This window comes from Haplochromis burtoni, unplaced genomic scaffold (genome assembly GCF_018398535.1).
Source record: "Haplochromis burtoni strain Fernald_Lab_line unplaced genomic scaffold, NCSU_Asbu1 Contig_13, whole genome shotgun sequence".
Classification (NCBI taxonomy): Eukaryota; Metazoa; Chordata; class Actinopteri; order Cichliformes; family Cichlidae; genus Haplochromis; species Haplochromis burtoni.
The window spans coordinates 3,393,878-3,408,275 of NW_024582374.1; the positions used below are offsets into that span (position 1 = coordinate 3,393,878).

A 14,398-nucleotide genomic window follows, 5' to 3' on the forward strand; every position below is an offset into this window, starting at 1 on the left:
AATAATTGAAATGGGTATATATTTGTTTTTTGTTAAGTTGCCTAATAATTATGCACAGTAATAGTCACCTGCACACACAGATATCCCCCTAAAATGGCTAAAACTAAGAACAAACTAAAAACTACTTCCAAAAACATTCAGCTTTGATATTAATGAGTTTTTTGGGTGCATTGAGAACATGGTTGTTGTTCAATAATAAAATTATTCCTCAAAAATACAACTTGCCTAATAATTCTGCACTCCCTGTTTATAGGACCCCCCAGCTCAATGAGCTGTTCGTTCTCGTTTTTGTGCCTCACCCTCCCTGCCCCTTTTCAATTCTTTTACTTCTTCACTTCTCATTAGTACATGGGGATCTGCCAGGCCCGGGAGCCGTCGCCAGTCCCCTCTGAGGCCTTCCCCAAACCGCAGTTCAATTCATATTTAAGCCATTCACCTTTATCTACGACAAAACGCTGTCAAACCTGAATTGAGGGCGTGGGCCCAGCTAGTGAACTGTCCCGATGCAGCCTTGACCGCATGAAGCAGCACTACCTCTGTGATAGTCACTTCTGCCCACTCCTGTATTATTAGCATCTCTCTGGTTGTTTTCACATATGGCTTTCAGACATTGTTGGAAGAATCAGGCAGGGCTTCTGTCCAAAGTTGCCCACATGTAGCACAACAGAGAAGATATTCTGCCTCAGCCATATTCTGGCTACTAGAAATATTTGGTTTAGACCAGTGTGGCGAGGGCGCTACCTGGACAGAGCATGAAGAGGGCAGGACACATGACACAATGTCAGCGTTGACACTCAATCCACCTACACTGTTGGAACATAGGAACAAACTCACACAAAAGCTTTGCACTAATGCATACGTGCATATAAATGAACATCAAAATGTTATTCCTGCGAAATAAAAATGTGTGCAAACTTGTGTTTGCCTCAACAAATACAAATGAAACTAAAACCTACACTCCGTTTCGCGTTGTCTTTTTGACTTTCCAGAAATGCAGAGCTTTCTATTTCTATGTCATTCTATGCTATTACTTCAAAAGTATGAGGCAGAGTGGGTCTGATCAATGCTGGCAATATCCCCTTGAGAACAGACACATGAAAAAGTTTAAACCGGGCCTTCAAAAGGCTGAGCTATTGATTGAATTGCTTTCTAAAGTGTTTTTCATCTCTGACACTATACAAGGAGAATTCCGGCTGATGTGCAGCCGGGTACAGGTGGCATGGCTGACCACCATAGAGAGAAAAGAAAGAGGGTGAAAAGCGGCGGAGAGAGAGGCAGACACTTACCCCTGGCAGTGTTTTCTGTTCGTGGAGGGCGTTCTGGGCTTTTATGGCCGACTCTCGGGCGCAGTAGGTGAGAAATGCACAACCTGCAACACAAAGATCAAAGTCAGAACAACACTTACACATAAATTATGCACACAATGCAAAATGACACAGCCATTTGCAAGAAATATCAGCTAAAGAAACTGGTACATTAATGAGAATGAACTGAAGGAATTGGACAATTACCAAGCACGCAATTAAACACAATTAAAGAACCAAATCTGTGCTGAAGGTCTCCTGAGTTACTGAAAACCCATTGAAAACATCTCTTAGACTAAACAGAGCAAGTTAATAGAAACAGGCAACCATGCAAGACACAAGGCTACATGTAGAAAATTTTTGATGATGGCAAGGGGAGAAAGAAGAGCCAACCACAGCAAAAAAAAAAGTAGAAGATGCAAAGAGCATTATTTGGATGAATAGCCAAGCCTGCCCAGCTTCCCCAACACCAGTGCCATGTCCTGTTCAAAGCTCTTAGCAGCCTGGCCAGTGTCCTCACCCTGAGAGGCTGTGACAGCAGCGGAGACAAAAGAAACAAGACTGCAGGGGAGTATTGAGTGGGGTGGAAAAGGAGAGAAGAAGGGATGTAATAGTTTAGGGATGGCTAAAGGAAAGAGATGTTGCCAAAAAAAAAGAAAAGAAAAGACAGGACAGGCCGTTAAAACTCTCTTGGGTTGATGCCCAACTATGAGACATTGATCTAGAACCAAAGCATACACACATCTGTGGAATTAACTGTACATGAGAAGAGAAGAGAAGAGAAGAGAAGAGAAGAGAAGAGAAGAGAAGAGACCTTTGACCTTTAACACACCTTTATTACATCAATACTTCAACTCACAACCATAACCAAAAAACAATGCCAAATCAACATATGGCATTCTTCAACCCTCCCCTCCCACCATCAACCCCACCCAAATACAATAAACACGAAAAAAGAAAAACAAAACCAGAAGACACTCCATTGGGCTTTCTTCAAAAATTCAAAACTAAATCATCATCAGTGATATTACACAAAACTCTATTAATGCCCCAAATAGGGACAAACTCTACAATGTTGGACACCATCTTGTAATAAACAAACTTTCAAACGTGCACCTACTAACCCTTTAAACATAATCTCTAAATTAACAGATCCTGTTCCCTTCATTTTGTTCCTCCTCGTGAGCCATATACTCATCTTAGCCTGACCTATTAAAAAATTAAGCAAGCAATCAAGCAAACCTTCCTACGCTGCGCTGCAGAGTACCTCGGACCCAGGATAAAGAGACCCTCCTCCAAAGCACTCCCATGGCCAGCAAGCCACTGCCGCAGCAATAAAAAAGGCCAGCTAGCCTGGAACAACCTAGCCACAGGTGCTGCAGTATTTCCTCAGTCAGACAGAAAGGACAGTGGTTCCCTGTTCGTGGATCCATATGTGCCACGTGTCTGTTCGTAGCCATGGCCCCATGCACTATTCTCCACTGGAGATCCGCACTGCGTTTCTCCATAGGAGGTTTGTACAGGGACCTCCAGCTCCCCCTTGGAAATGACCCCGGAGCCAACACACCTGACCACTTTGACTCCAGAACACCAGCCAACAATCCCCTGTTCAGCACCTTTACAGCCACCTCATATATAGCCTTCTTAGAGATCTTTGACAGGTCACCCAGAACAGGTGTTCGAAAGGAAAGAAGAGAGCCTCCCTCCTCATCCTGTTCCCCAACTGGCGTCTGGGAAGGGATCTCAAAACTGGATTATAGATGGCAGAGAGTTGGTGTCGTAAACCCCCGCCTCTGTTCAAAGATGGTCGCTCACAGTGGACATAGATGGCTCCTTTCACTCCTCTTTCAGAGAGGAGAGAGGACAGAGAGGACAGATGGTTTGAAAGAGGAGTGAAAGGAGCCATCTATGTCCACTGTGAGCGACCATCTTTGAACAGAGGCGGGGGTTTACGACACCAACTCTCTGCCATCTATAATCCAGTTTTGAGATCCCTTCCCAGACACCTTAACGCCCACTCACATCCTGGGCCATCTGACCTCAGGAATTTGCATGATAAGGTGGGGCCAGGTTTCACAAAATACACACAACCGAAACTCTGGCTGATTGGGACCCACACCCAGTTTCACACCTTGGCTCAGGCGATTAGAGGATCATCAGGGGGTCCTTTTGTCCCTCTGTGGGGGGAAACTCCCACTAGGTTTATATCTGGGACTCTCCACCATTTGACCTTAGAACTGAAGAAGCTTCTCGGATGAGAGGTGAAACGTCTTCAAGTAACTTAAAGAAGTCCAGACGCTTTTCTTTGCAAGCTCCTTTGACTGTCATATGTAAGGTCCTTTATTCTGTGAAGCAGCGTAGATGCAGTCTTGAACCAGGGTGCTTGTTGTCTTTGATAAAGATAACGCTGTGCTGTCTGAAGACGGAACGCTGCGATACGGCTGCGAAGGTCAATCAAACTTTGAACCCCTCTGACACAGGTAGAGACAGCACAGCAGACCTGATCCAGTGGAACCCTCTCCAAAAGAAAGTAACCAGTCTTTTTTGTATCCCCTTGATAAGAGAGGCTGGAGGTTCAACAACAGCGGCACGATGCCAGAGTACAGAAGCGGCCAAGTTGTTAACAACCAAAGTCCTTCCCCTGTAAGACAACTGTGGCAGGACCCAAGTCCATCGAGACAACCGGGCAGCAATTTTTTCAACAACACCCTCCCAGTTCTTCCCCTGAAAAGCATCAGTTCCCAAAAACACTCCCAAACACTTCAGTCCCTCCCTGTTCCACTGTAATTCTGCCAGTAACACTGGCTCCTCTTTATCAACCCACCCTCCCAAAAGGAAACCTTCACACTTTGACTAGTTAACCTTTGCGGAGGATGCTCGCTCATATAAGTCCAGTGTCTGTCTGAGTGTTTCAATATCACTTTGACCAGTTATAAAAACCATAACATCATCAGCATAAGCTGACAATTTTACTGGACTTCCTGCTTCGTCAAAGGTAAAACCTGAGAGTCCCTATCTAAGGTGTAAAAGGGGTTCAATGGCTAGCGTATACAACATACCAGAAAGAGGGCATCCCTGCCTGATGCCCCTCTGAGCTGGAACAGGCCGACTTAACCCTCTCCCCACCTTTAACATGACAGCAGTATTTGAATAAAACAATTGGATCCAAGAAATGAAAATGTTCCCAAACCCAAAAGCTTCTAAAGTTTTAAACAAATAGTGGTGATCAACTCTATCAAAAGCCTTTTCTTGATCCAGAGATAAAAACCCCACATCCAAGTCCTTGAGCTTGGCCAGATCAATAATGTCTCGAATTAAAAACAAGTTGTCCATAATAGTTCTTTCAGGGACACAGTATGCTTGATCCACATCAACAATCATGTCAATACAGGTCTTCAACCTGTTAGAAAGACATTTTGCAAGAATCTTGTAGTCCGTACAAAGCAAAGAGACAGGCCTCCAATTTTTGAGCAAGCCCAGGTCCCCTTTCTTTGGCAGTAAAGTCAAAACTGCCCTTGTGCAACTTGTTAGCAAGATCCCATTGGTCATACAGTATGTGAAAACCTCATGAATGTCCTCTCCTAGCAGCAACCAGAATTCCTGGTAAGATTCCACAGGAAGACCATCAACTCCTGATAACCGACCACCGTTGAGTTGTTGAACCGCTGAAGACATCTCCTCAAAGGAAATAGCAGACTCCAACACAGCCGATTCAGCCTCATCCAGCCGTGGCAGCCCCACCAGCATCTTCGTTACACATTCAGGGTCACATGTGTCAGCACTAAAGAGGCTGGCATAAAAGTCAATGGCAAGCTTCCTCATTTCTACTGAGTCAGATGTCACCTTCCCATTTGGAAGCCTTAAGTGCAACATTTGGTGTGACTCTCGAACCCTTTTCTCCAGCTTAAAAAAGAACCTTGTTGGGGCATCTATTTCTTTAATGATAGAAATCCGAGTCCTAATAAGAGCACCCTTTGCTCTTTCGTGAAGAAACTTGCCCAAAGCCTTCCTCCTACTGTCCTAGGTATTATTTGTATTATCTGTCCCACTTATAATCTCAGTCTCTAGCCTCTTGAGCTCTCGTTCTAAGTCCTCAAAGTAGTCTTTAACAGTGGCCGTTGCATGTGATGTGTATTGGTGACAAAAAAGCTTAATCTGTGTTTTCCCCACCTCCTACCATTGCGCCAAATTGCAAAAGTCTGTTTTCCTTTGTTTCCAGTGGCACCAGAAATCAGAAAAAGCTCAACAGAACTCTTTGTCATGAATCAGCTGCAGGTTAAAGTGCCAGTGCGAACAGATGTTAGAATGCATCAATAAAGAAATATCTGCAGTTACTAAATGATGATTCGAAAAACCAACAGGTGAAATCTCTGCTTTAACTAGTCTATTATTATACATCTGGTTGATATATAATCTATCAAGCCTAGCTGCCTTCACATTGCTCTCAGAAACTTTTACATATGTATACTGTCTGGTTGTGGGATGGAGCTTTCTCCACACATCAGTCAAATCATTCTGAAGAATGATTGTAGACAAAAGTGAGCCCGAAGGTGGGTGAGGCTCCTCCTGTGTTTCTGTTAACTGAAGGGTGGGTTGTGCAATTCCAGTCCCCTCCCACCACTATTATTGAACCACTATTTAATTTTGATAACTCATCATTAATTTTACGAAGTAATCGCACACGACCCGCAGCTGAGTTATGGGCGTATACATTCATAAAAGCAAAAGATATTCCCTTGATGGTTGCTTTTACTACCTGTGCCCTTCCCTGCTCTATCTCACAGACAGAAACATGTGACAGTTGAAGGTACCTAGAAAATAAAATTGCTACACCCGCACTGAGGTTAGTACCATGACTTAAAAAAGCCTGCCCACTCCAACTCGTTCCCGATTCTGTCTCATTATCTATAGTGCTATGTGTTTCCTGCAAAAAGAACACATCAATGTTTTTGTTCTTGCTAAGCTCCACAACTGCATGCCTTTCCCTATCCCTACCCCCATTAATGTTAAGTGTACCTACTCTCAAATTTGCCATATAAGACGGAGAGAAGAGGAGGAGAAAAAGAGAAAAGGCAGTGAGACGCTTCCAGAAAGACACCCTTAGTGCTCCAAACATTTCACTATGCTTTTAAAGGAGCTTTTCCTCGTTTTTCCCTCCTCAACTTGGTCAGGATGTTTTTAAGACGGAATCTTTTCTGTTTACTCAATTGTTCATAACCAATAACTTCTTATTTTCAGAACAGATTTTATAAAAAGATCAACATCTGGAAAAAAACTCAGTGACTTCCACAGACTGCATACCAAATGTCAAAAAGCGGTTTATATCTTCTAAGGAATACGACTGCTGATGGTCTTCTTGTGAAACAATATCAGAGCATTGTGACAGGGAATCATCTTCCAACAAGTCGTCTTCCTCATTTTCCACGCTCAAAGAACCTGAAACTACATTCGCAATACCCACCTCACTTGCCGTTGCTTTGGTCTGTCCACTGTCCTGATTTTCCTCCACACTTTCCCTTTCCTGTATCTCATCACATCCATCCTCCACCTCATTGGTCCCCTGTGCTATCCCCTGTTCTTCTGGCGCAGCCTGTGGAGCACTGGCTGCGACCTCCATACTTTTACACCGGCATCTACAGCGCACTCCTGCTCACTGGCCCCACTAGCATGAGCCTCTTGTTCATGGCGCACCTCCTGCTCTTTGTGAGGGCAGGATGAGCGTTTATGGCCAACATCACCACACTCACCGCACTTGATGCTACCTGCACTGGCGTAAACAGTATATAAGCCGTTTTCAAATCTTACTTTAAACGACACTTCCAGTGTCTGCGAAGGATCATTCAGATACATGAAGGCCTGCCTTCTTAGTGACTGAACGTGCTGCAGTCTGGCGTCTTTGCAGCCAAGACGAACAACCCTGAACCCGCTAGCAAACTTTCCAAAGCGGGTCAGTTCCTTTTCTAGTAGCTCATTCAGGATGAACGGCGGGACACCGGACACGGTGACCCGCGTAGATGGCACAAACAGTGGCGAAACAGCCACAAACAAATCATCCAGAATGATCCCAATTTCAACTAACAGGTGAACCAAGCAGAGAAAAGCAATCACAATCTTGTTCATCTGAGAGCCATAAGTTATATTCTCAAGGCCCACCTGTTCACCAACAGCTAGCAGAACCTGCTCCACGGTGTACTGCTGGGATGCCACCACCCTGGCCCCATGTCTAATAGACAGGAGAGGCGAATCCTCACTGGGGAGGGACGCCATGACTCAAGGTAAAACTGGCCAATTAACTAAAATTCTTCACTTTACACAACACAATGAAATAAACTTGCCTTACCTTTTAACCACCCATAAAGCCCAAAGTTTTCCGGAAAAAACAGTCCAAATGTCCCAAACTCACTCAGCCGCTCCACGCACTCACCAAACACCTTCACACACCCATTCACTCACACTCCCAGCATGCAGTGCAGGAAGGAGAGGAGAGGAGAGAAGCCAGATGGAAAAATGAGGCAATCATTTTCCCCCTGACTATCTGAATAAATAGATTTGCTTGTGTTCTATTAATGAGGTTCATATGGGTTAGCATGCATCATATTTCTGCCACTCTGAATATGGTTTATTAGCAGCCGCTGCATTTTGGATCTCATTTCAACAGCCAAATATATTCAGTGGGTGGTGATATATTAAGAGTTTTCATAGAGACAATATTTCAATCTGTTGTTCTTGTTTCAGATGGGATCACTTTTACCCATCCATGCACCACTCTTTGTGCCCCTCTAGAAGCATAAATACAGCAGAACAGCACATGTACGGTATTTACAGTTTTAGTGACCCTTGTACAACGATGGTTTCTCCACTGAAGGGTAAAATGTCATAAAAGTCACTGATCTATTCATTGATTTGGACCTCTTTTTGCCTCGCTGCCTAAAGTGTCTGTAACGTGGATATGTGCCTTCATGGCTGCGGATGCGCTGACCCTCATTACAATATTTAACCACTATAGCCTAAATGATCGCATGAAAGACAAACAGCAGCAACGTGTATGCAGGTTGTGATCTTTCAAGCCTCTGACAGCGTTAATGGTGCCTTACCTGTCCCAGTTACCCCAAAAATAATCGTTTCAAACTGCGTCCCCCAATTAAACCCCTCAGTCACTCACGCTACCGTTTAATTCGTATTGCTCATTAGCTTGAACTTGACGCAATACCCAGACTGTTACACGTTGTTGTTTTGGCTTTGTTTGTTTGTTTGTTTGTTTCTTAAATGGGCGAGGGTAGCAGAAGGGAATGGTTCCATTTTTGTGCTTGTTTTTCTCTCTTTTTCACTCTCTCTGGGCTTGTTGTTGGTTTACTTGACAAACGCTTGCCCCATCTCTGAATAAGAAACAAGTATTTTGCATTACAATCACAAACGCGATTTATTTGTTAATGTGTAATGCATAGGGCATTGCGAATAAATTAATAGCAACCACAACACTGGCAAACAAAAGAGAAACATGAACTCCATTTAAATGTGATTCTGTGCTCTTTAATGTATGGCTTAATAAGAATTTGCAGGCCACAGGCGAAAAAGCTTTAACAACTCCATAATTGGAATCCAAACACGTACAAATTGCCAGCGCTGCGTTGCATACCAAGTGCAAAAGTGTGAGTGGGGGGGAGCATGATGAAATTGTTTGAAATACAACAAAAAGCCACTGTAATCAGAGCCTGCTGACACAGCAATGGGGGAAGCCTTCCCACTGCGAGGAGATGATCCTCTGCATCATCTGACAGAAACCTAAAACAGCTTTGTCTAAAACATTGATTTCAGCTGCAAAGAGAAGAGATTCCTCTTCTCCTCTCGTCTTTCCCAGCTTCTCATCTCCATCAGCAGCTCCCCGTGTCTGGTCTCCCATTTCTTAATGATATATTTTTAAGTGGGGTACGTGTGTACTGGGAAATAAGACCGAGTCTCTCCATCTCCTCTGCACTGAATTGGCATGTAATTAAAGAGTGTTACATGGGAGAGAGGGAGGGAGCGCGTGAGGCAGAGGGAGAACGGAAGACAGTAAGTAAGAAGTGCGTTCCTGCTCAGTCGTAGAAATCACGAGTGTATGTCCACGGGGTCTGTGAGACACAGGAGGCACTCCTGCTGTGCCATCCTTTAGTGCTCTTTAGGTCTATTTGGCAATGAAATACATTCCTGAAGTCCTGCAAAAGCACACATATGTTTCCTTTATGGTGTAAAGAATAATAAGTAGCTCAAATGTAGAAACACTCAAAAAAATTCACACACCTAAATAAAAAAGAATTTTAAAAAGATAGTAAAATATTACTGAGATATTACTGAGAATACTATGGCTGGATTGGTTCCTTGACCAGCTATCTGTTTACTCTTTCAGAAATATTGTTTTAAATTAGTCAGCCAGAAATACTCTGACCAGTAGTGATTCCTTTGAAAACTGCTGTTACTTCATTGGCCATTTAAAATAATTATTTTTGGCTATTGTTATTGGTAGTGGCATTAAAGTTGTGTATCAAGAAAATTCCCCCACCAAACCCCCAAAACAAAGTCTTTGAGGATATTTTTTCAATTTACTGTTTTAGAGAAAATTCAAGTTTATTCAAGTTTGTCATCTAGAATTAATAATTCAGTCTCAGCAAACAGACTTTTCCTGGTAAATATGATTTCGAAATATGTCTCTTTGTTATTGTAGGTCTTTACCTTGCAATATAAAGCGCCTTGAGGAAACTGTCGTTGTGATTTGGCGCGGTATAAATAAAACTGAAATGATTTGAATTTACAGTTTGCTTTATTTGTTTTACTCCCTCGGCTAACATAATTATAATAACCTGGTGCAGAATTGTAACTGGTCTAAGTGCAAGTTGAAGTATAATACTTGGAGTATTATTGCATTGTGCCTTCCTTCTTCTATACAAAATGAAAAGTTTCTCAATTTGGTACATTTCTGTCTGGATATATGCAGCTTTTTCATGTTTGGCTCTTTTGTTTTATTATGATTATGTTTAATTTTTGTGGGTTCTTTTTTTTAAAGTTTGACCTAAAATAGCTCCCAAATTTAAGTCACATCCCCTTATTTTATTTAATTTTTTTATCATTTGTTAGAATTTTTGCTGAATGTTTCTATGAGTCTGGAACTTTTACTTAAAGTGTTTGTTTCCATCTTTTGTAATTTTCACAATCTCAGCATTTAGTAATTTGCACTGCCACTCTGGTAGCTGCTGGTAAGCTGAATACGAGCACCCTACTTCTACATAGGCAGTGGGCATAAAATGCGTACTGCAGAATCGTCAAATATGAATGCAATTCCGAGGAGACAGGCCCGGTTTAAACCACAACCTCTCTCTTTTAAACTCCACCTTTCATACCCTCTTTTCTCCATCTCCTTGCCCCAGAGGAGCCAAGCTGCCCCAGTGTAATGAAAAAGTGTGAACTTGCTCTCACTGTGGCATTTCCTTGGCCAGAAAGTGTGAAGGTAGCAGAAACTGAGCCAATCCTGGCACCAGCCTTGTCTGCTCGCTCACACATCATTTGCACTCTTTGGAAAACGCTATCACTGTGGCTAGATTACTTGCTTACTTCATTTACTGCCATGCAGGGCTCTAAGGGAACTGAGAGCCTTTCAGAAGGGTCGGTAGCTGAAACGCACATCATCGGCGTGGATGAAACGTGATTATGACCTGAATCATCGCCAGTCGGTTAGGCAGGAGGCTCTATGGCACAGATTGACCACGAGGGGGGTAATCAGTCTGGTCTCATAGAATCTTTTAGTTTATCTAATCATTTTCTTATCTTTGAAAAAAACACAACCACACTTCTTGATCTGTTTACACACAACAATCATGTCAATACTTAGGGCGAAGGATGAAAGAGGGCAAAGAAAAACAGCTAGCGATGGCAGGGACCTTTCAAAACAGTCTCAGTCATTGTTCTGACAACAACATTTTTGCTGCCCCAGCTTAATAATGAGCCTCATAATGATATTGTAATAAAAGCAGTAGCCTTCTTTAACCTGTAAACCTTAATTATGTCAGACATTCACCTTCTATAGCACCAGAAACTGTGCACAGTAAACATCTCCTAACCCTGAATCCTCGTGCACTCTTCCATCACTCCTCCACTAATAACTGTAACCCTTCATCTCTGCTGCACCCAGCTCCAAAATCCTTTTCCATTTCCTCCTTCACTAACCCTCCCATCACACCTTCACCATGAGCAGTAAACTGGGGGAGGATGAACACTGCAGAGCACTGAGGAGCATCGGTGTCTATCATGAAGGCAACAAATAGCCCCTGCACCCTCGTGGTATCCTCTCTGACCCCTGAGTAGAAGAACCTCAGCCATTGATTTGTTGCTACTTGCTCACATAGACTACACTATAGCCTCCAAGAAGCGGTCAAACAGATCCATAGGCAGAACCTCCCAAAGGATTTCGTGTGTGTGTGTGTGTGTGTGTGTGTGTGTGCATGCATTCATGTATTTGTGTGTACATGTGATATATTGCCTAATGAGTGTGACAATTACATTTAATTCTTTCCGAAATGCTCAGTATATGTTTCATGATCAATACAGGGAAATAGAAACCATCACAGCAATGCAGGCACGCACTGTATACTGATACCTTCACAGTCACTTACTAGAATAAGTGTTGCTTAAGTGGTACTTCATATATATTCCAGCTGGTAAGTCATGACTGACTATCTTTCTATGACAGAATAACTGTATAAATGTGTTAAAACTATCATTGTGAACTATAGCCTTAAATAAAGCAGACATACAAAGTGTTTTTGAGAGTTAAAAAGTTCAACGTACTACAACACATCAATAGTTCATTCCCTAATAAACCATAAATAATTAAAACTGACATGTCAAATCATTGTCACGAACTTGTATTTGTTTGTTTATAATCACAAACTATCTGAAAATGTTGTTCACATTAATTATAAGTCTTATTATAATAATGCCTCAGTTATAATATATTTAATTATGCAATGTGTGTTGCAATTAAACACTTTAATTGTCACTAGACTTCTTGTTGCAGAATTGTAAGGTTGGCAGTAAGATTATGCAAGGCTCCTTTGTATGTTTACTATCATGCACTCCAATACATTTTTAAATTGAGAAAATGAATCACATTTTTATGAACATATAATAGAGGTTAAAGCTCAAACTCAGAACAACCCATCTGGAGATTGTTGTGACATTTAGATAAATGTGCTTTTCTTTGTGGATGCAAATATTCAGCCGTCTCCTTAATGTTATCCTATTAATGAGCAACTATTTAATAAAAGCAAAGGAAAGACTCCTACAATCAGTTGCAAGCATAAACACAGGGATTGCTAGCAGCGGGAAAGTCTCAACTCACAGAGACTTTGGAAGAGAAACCTCATAAATCCTTCAATTATCAACTTGTTATAATTGCTATTAAGTGAACTTGTGCCAATTGTAGATGTCCATGTTATGTTTGATCTGCATGTTGGCAAACATACTTATGACATATACACGTATTAGCATTAAAAAGGAATTTCCAACAACCACCTTATAAAGTTGGCAGCAAATGCAGGTTTTGTTGGTGACATGGCAGATTGCAACCAGCAGCCCATCCCCAGAATTGGCCAGAATCCCTGATATTTGGCTGGATAACACTTATGATACAGCACTTTGGCATCCTCCACTGTTCTATAGCCTTTAAAGTAAGTCTTGACTTTTGTAGACTCTCTGAGTACATCATCCCTCTTTTGCTATTAAAGCCATGGTCCAATCTATAAATAGTAGTCCAGTGCCCTGCATCCCTGATGAGCAAGCTAATTGACACTGTTAATGGATCGAGTTTCACAGAGCTGTAAATAATGTGTAGGTTCACACTTACTGCCTCCTGCTGTGTTACTTCTGGGAGGGCAACAAGAGTTTACCTGCCAAGTCCCGTCTCTCCAGCCTGTCATCCCTGCTTCCCTCCCTGAGCCAAGTCTGCTCCGGCCAAGGGATTTACAGAAATCAATAACTCTGTGTGCCCCCACCCCACCTCCCTCTGCCTGAGTCAAAGTCAGAAAACTGCATCCTCTTCATGTACTCTAACAACCTCTTGAAAGAGGAAAACAGGACTACAAGAAAGGAAACCATAAAATCACTTTCATTTTGGCCCACACCGTTTGTATTTAAAGTTTCCCTTTAATGTATGGCATATTTGATGCAATATTACTAAAAATGCATGTCCTCTGTCTAAAACTAAAAGGCATTTAAACCTCTGAGACAGCTCAATTGATCATAGCAAAGCCACAATCATAGATGACTGGCAGCTGCAAACTGACTATGGACTAAGAGACAGATCAGGTTCTCAGTCACTTTGATTTTACAAATTGAAAGGTACCTTAAAAGATATCGCTTCAAAGGCACGGAGGTTGCTTGGATGGACTGTTTGAAAGAGGGATGAGAAAGACAGACATGCAAGGAGAGCAAAAAACACTACCTGGTGAAATCATTCACACATTCATTCTCTATCAGTATACCGCTGTACATGGGCAACCTAATGAAATGAGATACACTTGATTTATCCCACATTGGAAAATTAATTGGTTAATGTGAAGTAAGTATAAAATGTGTCCAATACTGTATCTGTCCTTGTGGCAGTGAAGCTGTTTCAGTCTCTTAGGGAAGGTGCTCCGTTGCATGTCCAGCAAGTGGTGCCGGAGGTAGTCATGATGCAATCAGTGACCTCCTCTTCGAGAATGATGTATATACACAAGCCTTTATAAAGACGCTGGCAATGAATACTGTTTTTTTATTTTCCATCTTTCAAAAGCTCATTTTCACTTATACCCTGCTTGCCAACAATATAATTTGTGTCATTGTCCTAACTTTTATTTATTTATCTCATATCACCACTGCAGCTGGAGGAGACAATTAATTAACACTAATGGTGTGACTAACAAGCAGACACCGGGGTGTTAATTGCCTCGATGTACTGTATTTCCTGGTAACCACATTAAATGGATGGATAGATAGATAGATAGATAGATAGATAGATAGATAGATAGATAGATAGATAGATAGATAGATAGATAGATAGATAGATAGATAGATAGATAGAT

At 42.0% G+C, this 14,398-nt stretch overlaps 1 protein-coding gene across 11 annotated transcripts in view; it reads right to left on the reverse strand.

Annotated features, from left to right (window-relative positions):
* The window catches only part of celf5a (cugbp, Elav-like family member 5a), a 197,943-nt gene that overhangs the window by 176,147 nt on the left and 7,398 nt on the right, over positions 1–14,398 (reverse strand). For all 11 annotated transcript variants that reach the window (XM_014336844.2, XM_014336842.2, XM_042216823.1 and 8 more), the window contains exon 2: positions 1,287–1,369. In XM_014336844.2, the coding sequence (XP_014192330.1) occupies positions 1,287–1,369 (83 nt within the window). The remainder of the gene's footprint in view (positions 1–1,286; positions 1,370–14,398) is intronic.